The 13,608-nt window shown below is 44.8% G+C and overlaps 1 protein-coding gene across 6 annotated transcripts in view; it reads left to right on the top strand.

The window, feature by feature from the left end:
- Positions 1-12,482: 12,482 nt before the first annotated feature.
- B3GALNT2 (beta-1,3-N-acetylgalactosaminyltransferase 2) overlaps positions 12,483-13,608 on the top strand; it is a 29,146-nt gene continuing 28,020 nt past the window's right edge. For 2 of the 6 annotated variants that reach the window (XM_075495933.1, XM_075495932.1), the window contains exon 1: positions 12,491-12,742. In XM_075495933.1, coding sequence (XP_075352048.1) covers positions 12,640-12,742 — 103 coding nt within the window. In that variant the 5' untranslated portion in view covers positions 12,491-12,639. Of the gene's footprint in view, positions 12,824-13,608 lie in introns of all 6 variants that reach the window. The other 4 variants (XM_075495936.1, XM_075495929.1, XM_075495928.1 and 1 more) reach the window with 4 other exon arrangements.

Raw genomic sequence — 13,608 nt, 5'->3', positions numbered from 1 at the left:
GTAAGGCAACGACTAGCTGAGGAACTGAGGGCCTTGGGATATACTTAAATGCTGAATTTAGATGCTAAAAAAAGGCAGTTTGGTGAATGACGCCGTTTGCATTTAGCCCAAAGTGCACATACCTGCTCCAGCTTATTTTTAGCAGTTTCCGTCAATGTTTGTTGTACTGCTTAGTGCAGTGGAAATACAAGATGCCTGCGTTGCAGAAGTTTTGTTTTCTTTGCCAATCAACTTGGATAATGTGCGGCACCTAACTGCATTCAGCTGCCGGTCTAGTCACGCGAGACGGGTGGCTTTGGACTGTGGTTCTGCTGCAGGCCAGCTCATTCACCACATCTGCCTAACACGGAACTTCCATGTTAACTTACTTCATGTAACATTATTGTAAAAAAACGATATTCCTTCTAACCAATAGGCTTTTGGGATGTCTTTCATGTAAAGGTTTGGTTTTTAATTTGGCAGCTGAAGACATCTGTAGTCTGGTAGGTACGGAGCTGCTTCACAGTACCTATTCTGAGAAACATTCAAATGTCTTGACCGGGCCTTGTCTTGGCTAGGTTCGTCCTTGGTTCCTGTTTCAAGGTTTTCAGCTTAAGATTCCCATTCCTAACTTTTAACAAGAATATTTCTTAATGCATGGTGTGTTCAGCTTTATTTTGGGGGGTAGAGAAATAGGCTTTAGCTAACTGAGTAGCTATTTTATTGACAGTGAAATAAAAATGGCTTTCTGAAAATATGTGTTAAAAAGGAGCAACAAAATGCCTAATAAGGTTCTCTAGGGAATCCTTCCTCCACTGTACATGATTTGGTAACTGCTCTGATCACCATGGCAACATTTTCATTTGTCCTTCCGCATGTATGGTTTTAACTGGAACAGCAAGGGAGGGGAATATAGGGCATACAGCTTTCTTCTCAAAGGCTTTGTAACAACTTGCATTTGTGGCTCATCATTAACAATCCCATCCAAAATAACAAAATTGCCACGGCTTACTACAGTATTGCAAACAGCTTGCTTTCTGTTTCCAATTAGCGTTAGCGTCTGAGGTCCTGAGACTGAAACATTTCACAGTAGTTTTGAGCATCGCTAGTTATAAGAGCTGCATTTACAAAAATCTGGTAGTACTTTTCAGAAGAGGTGAATGTCATCGTTTTGGGCTTAAGGTTTTTCTCCCAAATTTTTCCTGAAGTAGTGAAGGTGTTGGACCTCTTACGTTTTTAATAGCTGGCTCCCATATTTGTGGCTTCTGTCATCAGTTCATAACTTAATTGGGTAAAAAAAATTGTATCTATTAAGATGGTTTCATGCTTCTAGTTTTAAAAAAGAAAACACATGGAGTACCGTAAATTGCATAGTTATTTTAGCAGATGTCTGTAATGTATCTGAAGAGGTTAAACCATATAAGCATGACTCTTTAGTGGAAGACAGGACAGCTTTCTCTAATATCATTGGGCCTTATTTACCAGTTTCTTGAATTAATATATACTACTGGCAAATTACTCATTTGAAGGGGAGGGGGGAAGGGAGAGGGCACACCTGGAAGATCAGTGGTTCAAAATAATTGTAACAGCTTTGGATCACATAAGAATATATTGTTTTATTCAAGAACACCATCAACATACTGACTCTCTGAGGAGAATGGCATCATCTGGTTTTTTTAATGCCAGCTTGATCCACAAATCAACATTTAAAAGAATGTCTTTTCCCTCAATCCCTCCAAACCATAAGATGTCTTTGTCATTATTATATTTTTTGCTGCTTTGACCTTTGAGGTGGTTTATATAATCTGCTACTGATAGTTGAGTTTCATGCTCAAACATCGTGCCTCAAACTCTACACAAAAATATCTGAAAATTCTTGGACATTTTTCTAAAAATAAATACGTATTATATCATGAAGTATAGCATGATTAAAAAAAAATGCCCTCCAAAATGTAGCTTTGTCTCACAGTAAGGTATCCTGTAGGCTGAAGCAATGAGTTTTTATTTTCGTCAAACTGCCTGATTTGATTCCCACTAACTTGAATGAGAACAAGACCAGGCCTGTTACCCTCCTAGCATTGTACTCTTCTCTCTCTCAGTTTTATTTCATATGCCACTAAGCTTGTCACTTTTTATTTCAGGCCCAGAAAATAATGCATGCTCACTGCTAGCGGTGTGAGTCGGTGCTGTCATCTCACGGAATGAGAACTTCAGAACAGAAGCTGGATTCAAGGAGTTTTTGACATATTATTAGCAATTCTTTCTTCATATCCTAGTGCTTGCTGCTCTGATGAAATACAGCTTCCCAATGGTGGATTAATGGTAAATTATCATGTATCAGTAGCACTTGTGGGGCCGACTGTTTTGCATTCCTCAGATTAATCTCCTTGATTTACCTTGAATATAAAACGTTATCATTTCAATACTGAAAACTATTTTCCTCCTCTTGATTGCGTACCAAATTCCCCGCCTTTGCTTTCTACACCATGTATTAAATTAGTAGCAGGGTGCTTGGTGGTACTAACAGGCAAGATTTTTAAGCTAGCCACTACAAAATTATGGTCAAAGGAGGGGAAAAAAATGGAAGGAAGTTTAAATTAAGCTATTCTAGGCCACACCATAGATTCAAATAAATACAAACTTTGCTGTCAGTGACACAAAGGTAAATACAGGAGGTGTTTTGGAAGGATAGTGTAACAAAGCATTTTTGCAGTGACTTACAATAGGATCAGCTCCAGCAGAAGGAAAGAACACTTGTAAGAACAGCGGTCTGTAAAGGTGCTTATTAAAGCCTGGAACTCTAATATAGCAGTCATTTATCCAGTTGGATTGCTGGTATCAAAGGAATAACAAAATATGTACTTTGGGAGGAGATGATTATATACTTTTCCTATCTCCTCAGTGTATAAGGGTAAAAATCTGTATACATAATTGTCCTAGAAAATGCCATAGTTATGGCTCTCCTTTGGGTCTGCATCAGAATCTGGATTTGTTTCTTCAAGGAGAATAAAGAAAACTTGGGGGAGGAGTGGTTCTTAAGAAATAGAGGTTTCTTGTCCTGAAAACTAATAATACTTAAAGTCATTAGACTGACTTAAATAGCACTGAAATGTGTGAAAAATAGTGGGCAAAACTACCAGAATAAGTGCTATATAAAATGTTACAGGCACCTGCATATTTAATCTTTAGGGAAAATGATATTTGGAATAAATATTGTACATTTGCATCTAATTGAATTCAGCTTTATAGCACTATTAAATTAAGTACAGCCATAAATACCAGAACTGGTATGGAAACAACTTTTCTGTCTGTTAGAGGAAGATGTATGTCTGAGTTTGTCAAGTACATTTACACCACTCACACTTGTGAACAAACAAAACGAGTAGCTTTACTCTAAAATAGAGTCTTTTCTTTCCCAAATTCCTATTACAAGTAGAAATTGCACAGGATCGTCTATTACTGCCACCTACTGATAACGTGATAAACAGCCGATTGAAACAGAAAAAATGTCGTCAACTAGAAATGACCTCAAAGGGGGATTTTAAATTAATACACATGCTCTCAGAAAGAGAGAGCCAGCACTTCTGTTTTCATGGTCTGCATTGTGTAAGGTATCGCCTGTCACTGTGGTACTGCTGGGGTGTGATTCGACCTCACGCTTCAGTTCCAGACTTCTCAGTTTAGGAAAAGATGAAAGTCAAATACATGATTTGGTTAAATAGGTCAGGTGTCTAGCTAAAAACCACTTTCAAAGTTGTGGAAATCTTTGGGAGTATCAGTTGGAATTGCTCTGTACTCCCTTCTTGAATTTCACTTTCCAGTTTCACGTGTAACTCGGATGCCTGTTCCTCATTGCCAGCGGGCCACCAGTTGTGCCACCACGCACACTTTTGCCTTTTGCTCCCTTGAGCAGGCGACTTGACTGCCAAGGGCAGCCAGGCCTGGCTCTAGGGTGAGGGGCACTAACACTCTCTCCTCTTTGCCCTCCTCTTTGCAGAACTGTGCAACAGCTTTCACGTGACTGACTGCTGCACTATTCCTTCACATTCAAACTTTGCTCCTGGCTGCTGGGTTTTTTATTGCAGGGTGGGGGTTTTTTTTCCAATTATTGGAGTCTGGGCCAAATATTTCCTTGTATGCCACAGCATAAGTATACAGCCAGAACAGAGCTTAGGCCACTGCTTACGCTTAGAATAGCATTTTACGGAAAATGCACTAGGCACGGTGTAAGGCCGTGTTTCAAAAGCCCACCCATTCCACAAAATCTATTTGTTGCAAAGCCTCTCACTGTACCACATCCTGTTGTGCCTTTGAACTTTAGGCTGCATACTTGAGCCCTGTGTTCTTTGTATAGCATGCTCTAAAGAGATGCGCATTTTTTTTCAGTGAAAGGAAGGAATGAGCCAAACTTTATAGAAAAGAACCCTTGTGACTTTCTAAAAACCTTTCAAGTAGCAGTGACTTTAAAGATCTTTACAGTGTAACAGCCTCTCCCTGGCAAGTGCAGCTCACAGGGCTTTTGGCTGTAAAATTATCCTTAACTTTCTTGTTGCAAAGGCTGTTCGCTACCATGGTTCTTGTACTGCTTCTTGTCGGAGAGGTTTCCCCCCGGAGACCACACCAGCTTTTATCGTACTCATCAGAACACAACACACAGATTTCCAATATACATATCTGTAGTGCTGATATATGAATATGCTAATCATATCCTTAAGAGATCAAGTGAAAAAACTTCAGATGCTAAGATTCTCATGAAAAAATATCTAACAGAAACTTTGAGAATATAAGGAATGTCATAAATAATAGTCTCTCTGAGGCCTTTTCTTCTTTCTCAGACAGCACACGCATGTTTTGTTCTGGGAGTTTGCTTCAGACTCTGGAAAATAACCATAGAGAGCAACTATGAAATGTCTATTCATGAGAAATTAGAAGGCTGTAAAAGTGATTATATTTCTTTACAGTTCTGCCCATACCAGCTAAACAAATACTTGCAACAGGGATGTGAACACATTGGAGGATATTTAAACAGAATCTGAATAAATGCAAAAAATACATTAAAAGATCATTAAAGAAGCTAAGTTGAGCACTCATTTAAGAAATGTCAGAGTTAAATTTGCTTGTGCATCTTCCATTTGCCTCTCTCATTTGTATGCACTACTATTCCAGACTGCCACTGCAGGAATTCCCACAAGGCACAGTATAGGCAATGCTCAGTTAATGAGCAGTTACTTGATACTATTTTGGTGTCTTTATTCATTGTGTAGCCCCGGGCCTGATTTACTCACAAATTTCTGCTTTCAATGTAGAACTATTCCCTGATGAGCTTCTCTGTGGTGCTCATCACGGATTGCTTCACAAAGTATCTCCACAGTATCCTGGAGGAATGCAAGGGTGGAACTATTCCCATCTTACAGTGGGAAGCTGAGGCAGAACCTGAACAGAACGGGTGAGATTGTCAGTACCTGCCTCTTCAGAGTACTTAGCTCTTTCAACATCTCAAACAGTGTTCCCATTTGCTCAAGCTTCAGCTACGAATCCTCAACTCTACAAACTGGAGTGACTTTTTCAAGTCAAACGCCCAGAAACTAAGGGAAAAAAAGCAACGTGAAATGTTTAGTTTCATGATTTTCCTGGTATCGCACAGAGGCAATGACAGAACCTGGTTCTTCCGAGCAGCAATGACCCTTGGCCTTGTAACACTATTTCGTGGTCCCACCTCATTCACCTCACGTCTTCTGCAACAAATGAAGGAGCCATCTGGTGCATTCTCCAGCAGAGCACATCCATCCTAAAGCACCATGAGAGGAAAATAGCACCAAGTCATGTAATTTTTTTTTAATGAAACATAGCCTGAATATTATCTTTCCAATGATATATTATAATGAAATGATAAATAATATGTGGCCAATCTGCTTTGTAATCTCCCCAACAGCTTAACTCTCTACCAGGCATGTGATTAAAAAGCGTATTTGCTGTCGTAGGTCTCAGCAGGACTTCCTATAAACCTTATTCTCTTCTGTACCCACATCCTGAAGGCTTTGTGCCGCTTGTTAAAAATAGATGTATATTAGCTGCACATGAAGTAGCTAACCCCACCAGCTGGCTGTTGCCTGATTATTGGATATTTGGTGTTCCACATCTCTGCAAGACATTCCCCTGTTCGCTCTCTGAGATGTGCCTGTCAAGATTTAGCTGCTACCATATAGGCGGTTTTGAGTCCGTTTCTATTTTTTATTGTCATGAACATGACAAGGAGTCAACTAAGACTGTGAAATTTATTATTGCTGTATTGGCATGTTTGGATAACTGTGATGTCCTGCAAGCCAATTTTGTAGCGTAGTTATCAACTCTTATGCAGGTTAGGCTGGACCTGATTAAAAAAAAAAATCCAACTGAACACCACCTTTTTTCCAGAAGGTGACAAGGATATTCTAATTCACCCCTCTCTAGAATAAGGGATGGTGACTTGGTCATCCACCAGGATGCTCAAGTGACCACTTTGTGAGAGGACACGAAACTTGAAGCTCCACCTTTCTGTAAAGGAAAGTGAGTTGAGGAAAGTTGGGTTATCTTTGTCTGAATATGATGTCAGAGCTGTTTTGGTTGCTAGGTTCTTGCAATGCCAGTGAAAGCAAGACCCTACAGAATATTCTTGGACCTCAGAGAAGTCAGTCTAAACTGTGGCTTCTGCCACAAATCAGAGCCATGTGCCAAAACTGTTAAAACTTCTGCACAGAAAATGTGAGGGAAGAAGAGCAAGTTACAACACTGTTTTGCTGACCCAATTCAGCAAAAGTTGAAGCCCCTGCTCCAAATGGACATAAGGATGCAAAAACTTCATTTAAAAAAAAAGGGTCAGGAGAATAATTTTAGACAAAACAAGAACACTTTTTTCTTGATGCTCTTAGTCAACTTCCTTAACTGGAAGTTAATTTGGAAAAATTAACTGGAAAAACTATGGACAAGATTATACTGGCTACTACTGAAAGGCATTTAAAGAATAATGCAATCATCAGGCACAGTCAACGTGGGTTCACAAAAGGAAAGTCCTGTTTAACTAATGTGATATCCTTCTATGATAAGGTCACCTGCCTAGTGGATGAAGGGAAGGCGGTGGACGTAGTTTTTCTGGATTTTAGCAAGGATTTTGGTACTATCCCTCACAGCATCCTTCTGGACAAGCTGTCCAACTGTGGAATTAGCAGGTTCATGGTGTGCTGGGTGAAGAACTGGCAGAAGGCCAGAGCTCAAAGGGTTGTAGTGAATGGGGCTACATCTGGCTGGCAACCAGTCACCAACGGTGTTCCTCGGGGCTCAATTCTAGGACCAGTTCTGTTCCATACATTTATCAACGATCAACAATCTGTTCAATACATTTATCAACAATCTGAATGCACCATTACCAAGTTTGCTGATGATACCAAACTGGGAGGTGCTGTTGACTCCCTTGAGGGACACGAGGCCTTGCAGAGGGATCTAGATAGATTGGAGCATTGGGCTGTGATTCATGGGATGAAATTTAACAGGTCAAAATGCTGGATTCTGCACCTAGGATGGAGTAACACCAGGCACAAGTATAAATTGGGAGAGGAGTGGCTGGGGAGCAGCCCTGCAGAAAGGGATCTGGGGGTGCTCACCATGAGCCAGCAGCGTGCCCTGGCAGCCAAGGGGGGAAACCGCATCCTGGGGTGCATCAAACATGGCATAACCAGCCGGTCAAAAGAGGTGATCGTCCCGCTGGATTCAGTGTTGGTGCAGCCTCACCTCGAGTGCTGTGTGCAGTTCTGGGCCCCGCAATTTAAGAAGGATGTGAAGGTCCTTGGCTGCATCCAGAGGAGGGCAACAAAGCTGGTGAAAGGGCTGGAAGGAATGTCCTGTGAGGAGCGGCTAGGGGCTTTGGGCTTGTCTGCTTTGGAGAGGAGGAGGCTGATGGGCGACCTCACTGCTCTCTACAGCTTCCTGAGGAGGGGACGTGGGGAGGGAGGTGCTGATCTCTTCTCCCTGGTACCCAGTGATAGGACGCATGGGAATGGTTCAAAGCTGCGCCGGGGAGGTTTAGACTGGGCATTAGGAAGCATTTCTTTACCGAGAGAGTGGTCAAACACTGGAACAGGCTTCCTAGAGAGGTGGTCGATGCCCCAAGCCTGTCAGTGTTTAAGAAGCATTTGGACAACGCCCTTAACAACAGGCTTTAACTTTTGGTCAGCCCTGAATTGGTCAGGGAGTTGGACTAGATGATCATTGTAGGCCCCTTCCAGCTGAAATAGTGTATTCTATTCTATTCTATTCTATTCTATTCTATTCTAGTCTAGTCTAGTCTAGTCTAGTCTATTCTAGTCTATTCTAACTTTTCAGAAATTATTGAATTATTTTCGCTGGAGCTTACTGAACATTGCAGTGTGAAAAAGGTGGTTGTCACTGCAACCCTCAGCCCCAAGAACTAAAGTGTAGAATAGCTTCAAGAAAGTCCATTCTTCAACTGGGAAGCGCTGGGCAGCCTTAACAAAAAAAAATTCCATGCAACTTATGACACCCCATAGTTCTCTAGGTTCAGAGCTTCTTACAGATCCCAGCTGCAGGCTATTTTATGATCAACTGGTATGAAGGGGTTGCAAGATTAAGTTCCATTGCAACCATGCCCTGAAGCATTTAACCACTACGATGGAAAGAGGCAAATCAATGTGGTTTCTCTAAAGGAAATACTGCCTCCTTGACCTTTTTAGTTCCTTGAATCTCTTAATAAAGGAGAACATAGAGTAGAATTGGTAGTCATACCGTATCTGGATTTTTTTCAAGTGACTGGCAAATCTCCCTTAAGAGACCATTAAGGAAGATAGCCATGGGCAAAATCTTGTTAGATTCTTGCCTCCATTCAGTGTACAAATGAGCACAGCCCTCACGCCACACCGACTGCATACTGTGTGCTGCCCAAAGCTTTCTATTAGCGTCTCTCTTCATGCCTGTCCATCACGGTCCTTAGAGCCAGCTGGTCACATACCATTGACTTTGCTGCTGCTAATGATATGAGCTGGCAGGCCCGTCAGCAAGACAGCCTGTTTTCCAGTGATCAGTTTTCGCAGGATTCCTTTGTCTGTCCTCAGGAGACCCCAGCGACACTGACGGCATTAATAGCCCAAGCCGAGGAGTCTGGGAACTCCTCTGCATCTGCGCTTCATCCAGATGAGAAAGCCGAAAGGGGAGGCAGGGAGACATCTCTTCTGTTTGGGAAAATAAACAAAATCTATTTCTTCTAAAGATTCTAAGGAAGGTAAGGAAAGGATTGATAATTCCTCAATACAGACAGTGAATCTGTTTAGGTTATGAACACTGGAAAAAAAAAAAAGACACACTCTTGGGATGCAAATTTACAGCCCTTTAAACTCTAATAAAATGCTTCGTACCCTGATCTGTAATCTCTTTTAAATTTTTTTCCTCAAATAACTGAAGGCACAATGATTTTGAGGAATGTAATATATCAGTATTACTGCAAGGTGTGGAGAAAGTTAAGCTCTGAATCCCCAAACCAGAATCTCTCACCAGTCCTTCCTCTGCTTTCAGTTGGAGCACACACAGATCAATAAAACACACAACTCCCTGGGGATGAACTCTGTTAAAACAGATGCAGCTCTACCCTGCTTCTTGCTCCTGTCACCTGCTGCCAGTCTCCTAAAAAAATCCCAGTCACCCACTGGGGGCAATAATCAGGCGAACAAACATTAAAAAACTGAATGCTACCGACTGGCTAGCTGTGGTATACAACCTCGGCTCTGGTATCCATCAAGGTGTGCGTCTCCTCTGTGTCAGACAGGAGATGCTTATCCAGAGACATTATGCAAATTTAATAGAAGCACCTTAAGTCTGCAAGCAGCCTGGGGACTAAAATGTCTGTCTCTTCTATCTCCAGTTCTTGTGCCCAACATGTTGTGCCTGTACTGTACTTTGTGTGCCCGAGGTACAACCTGAGTCTGTAATGTCAGAAGAGTAAATCTGCTCAGAAAGCGCAGAATGAAAACGGTGTATTTTTGGTAAATGATACCAAGAATTGGCATAACCCAACCCAAAATTTGCTGTCTTCCAGGAAAATAATTTGCCATTACCTAGAAGTTATATTCAAGATCTATTTGTCTTTTTACAGTATATATATATTCATGATTCTAAAACTCCTGGAAAAAATCTCATCTTTATATGGGCCAAGACTTTTCAAAAAGCGCGCCTAAAACTCTGTGCCTCGAATCCATGTTTAGACACTCCGATATCAGCTTGCTTCCCCAACATACTAGTCCTCATAGAAGCCCTCAAGAAGGCAAACTGAAACTGCTTTGCTAATGGGAACTTCTGAAAACCAGGTTAATGGTTGGCTCTGATCACCTCATGATTTATACACAGGTGCACACGTTCAATGTTATACACAACATGAGAAGCACCACTGCTTGCGTCTTCTACAGATGATGAAGTTGGGAGGCGTAGGTTACCTCTTTGGCTTTGAAAATCTTGCAGAGAATCTGATAGAAAATGGAGTAGGAAAGTCCCGTCTTCTACAACTACACTATATTTTTAATAATTTCCTGCATGACTAATAAAAAATGCATATATATTGTCCTTTTGACCAGGATACCCTGTTTCTGTAATGTGGAAGATAAAAGTAGGAACAGATTTCTCCTGTTTTGTACATTATATATTCCTTTATACCTGAGCATAGTAAGTATACCACTGCATAGAAAGCACGATATTAAGGAATTGGGTCCTCTGGTTTGTCTGCAAGGAAGTAATCACTCCCAGACATGTTTATAAGTAAGACACCCATCAGTTCACCTGGCCTGGGGTAAAGCTTGGGGAGAGAACCTAACGTATTGACTACAAGGAATATAGGCAAATATAGAATAATATTAGCAGTTGGACCAGTTTTTATTTCTGCAGCTGAACCTGCTGAAAGGCAAGTCAAATGTAAACAGTGATTAATAACAATAGCATTTTTGTGTAAATACTTTTCCTAGCACTATTATTTGCTGACAAGTACACACTCAATTGCATATTAAGTATGTTCAAGTATGCAAACAAACTAAAGTCCATGTATTTCCAAAACATTTTCCTTTTGCTGTTTAAACCCAATATATAAAGGTTAAAGAAGTCATTGGTTTTCCTTCTAATATCTCACTCCAGTTGATGAAAAAAATGAATCTTAATTAAGCTGTTTGAAAGGACTTTAAACATTTTCCAAACACTTTTCATGGCTTGGGGATTTTCAAAAGCAGATTTTAGTCTTTTCCTAAAAACTTAATCCTTTCTTTCAATCAGGTTCCTTTACTAAATCCTTTCTTATGTATCAGGTTCCTTTACTAAATTATGTCTTTCTGGTAGAATAGCATCAGCAAGCGTTCATTTAAGCCTTACGGCTACTACACATAAACTTCTAGTTTATACTTTAACTTCTGAGAAGCCTCTGCTTATTTATCCACCTCACTTTTAGATTCACCCTCCAGAAGTCCAGGAAACATTCCTCTCCGTTATCTGTGTTCAGAGGGACCAGAGACAAGTAACTTCTCAAGGTGTTGATAATCTTATGCGCTCCTCCACCAATCCTATTTAAGGCCCTTCAGTCAGCGAGGCGTTCTGCAGAGGGCTGCCCTCTTGGCGGGTCAGTCTGTAGGTAAGGTGCGTAGCTGAGCTTGGGCTATTAACATTTCATAAAATACTTCTGCAAGAACAAGAATGCTACTGTCGATTCTTGGCCACGATCCAGTCACAGTTAAGGACACTTTGTCTAAAATCCCCGCTGGAATTTCAAATAACGCGTCAAATAACACGTTCCCTGCTGGAATAAAATACTCCAGAAAGAGCTTGTAATGCCGTTGCAGCTCTTTACCAAAGCGAAGCACCCCCTCCTCTTTATTGGATTAGTAAAGGATTGTTCTGGAAAGCTGTTTTGTTACTACACCATGGCTGTTTAGAAGGGGCATTCAGCAGATAACCGTAGCGTTGCCCAGACACAGACCAACCGGCGGAGCTTTTCCCCGCCGCTGCTGCCCGCCGCCGCCCCGCGCCTCAGCCCCCTGCCCCGGCTGGGCCACGCTGCACAGCAGCGGCGGCTCGGGCACGGCCAGCCCGGCGGGAGGCGAGGCCGGCGGCTGGGGCCCGAGGGCAGCCTGGGCGGCCACAGGAGAAGCCCCGTGGCTCCCCAGCGGGGAGCAATCCGTAAGGACAACGCGCTGCTACCGCCCCGGCGACTCTTCCCCCTCCCCCGACGTCTACGCTTCCCTGCCATGTAAAACGTGAGGTAAAGCCGTGCTTCCTCGGCATTTCCCCGCGGGGGAGGACGCCTGCTGGCTCTCCCCGCCGAGCAGCCCCCGCCGCCGCCGCCCCGCCGTGCGCTGCACAGCCGGCCCCGCTCGCCTCAGCCTCCCGGGGCCGCGCCGCGCCGCCCCGCCCCGCGGCATTGTGGGGGCTGTAGGCGGCCGCCGCCGCCGCCCGCGCCGCCGCTGCCCGCCGGGACTGGAGCGGGACTGCAGCTCCCGGCGGCCGCGGGGTAGCGCAGCCCGGCCCGGCCGAGCGGCGGCGGCGGCGGCGCGGGGAGGAGCCGCGGGCGGCCGAGTCGGCCCGTCGCCCCGGCGCCGCTGGGAGAGGCCGGCGCGGAGGGGCAGGGGCTGGCTGCGGCGGCGGCCAATGCGAAACTGGCTGGTGCTGCTGTGCCCCTGTGCGGTCGGGGTCGCGCTGCACCTCTGGCTGCTGCTCAGCTGCCCCGGCGGCCCCGGGAGGCAGCCGGCAGGTAGGGAAGGGGCGGGCGGCGACGGCTGCCCGGGGCACAGGCACCCCGGGCGCGCAGGGCTCCCCCACCCCCAGGAGCCTGGTGAGGAGAGGTCGGGGGCCGCGGGGCAGGGCGCCTGTGGGGCTGGGGGAACGGAGGTGCCGCGGGTGGCTGGGGCAGTTGATGGGGCCGGGAGGCGAGTGAGCCCCTCGGCGGCGGCCCCGGGGAGCGGCCCGCGCTTGCCGCCGCGCGGGGAAGGGGTGTGCGTGTGCGTGGGGGGTGAGGCTGTGGCCGTTAAACGGTCGGGGCCGCCCCCCCGCTGCGTAACGCCGTGGCGGTGCCGGCGTTTCTGTGGCTGAGGGCAGCGCTTCTGCCGGCGGGTCTGCCTGCCGGCTGCCGGGCTGGGAGGGAGCCCGCCAGGGGAAAGCGCCCGGAGTGCCCGTGTGGAATCATCGGGAGGTAACGACTCGTGTCGAGCTGTGGAGAGCAGCGCTGGGTCTGCGACTTAAACTGGAGGTACCGGCCGCGGTCGCAGCTTTCCGTGGGGCAGCAGCCCCTTCTGAAAACCCCTGCGCCACGGGTGCCCTCCCGCTCCCACTGAGGTGCGTGGGGAAGAAATTCCCACCGATTTCACTTGTGTCGGGCCGTCCCCAGTCCCAGGAATAGCTCTTTGCACGGTGCCGTGTTTGCCTTAGCGGTCTTTAAAACCGCTTTGGTGCAAAAAGCTATTCATAGGATCGGGTATGATCCGACACAAGTGAAACCAGACCCCTAAGGGCCTACGTTGCGCTCTTTGTAAAACGAGTTGTAGTTTTCAGGCTGCAAATCTGCATGCCTGGTAGAAAAAGATGTGTTGGAACACAAACTTTTGTCAGCTACTCGTAGGT

This window comes from Mycteria americana, chromosome 3 (genome assembly GCF_035582795.1).
Source record: "Mycteria americana isolate JAX WOST 10 ecotype Jacksonville Zoo and Gardens chromosome 3, USCA_MyAme_1.0, whole genome shotgun sequence".
Classification (NCBI taxonomy): Eukaryota; Metazoa; Chordata; class Aves; order Ciconiiformes; family Ciconiidae; genus Mycteria; species Mycteria americana.
The sequence above is the reverse complement of the archived record's forward strand: the minus strand, read 5'-3'. Positions and strand labels throughout refer to the sequence as shown.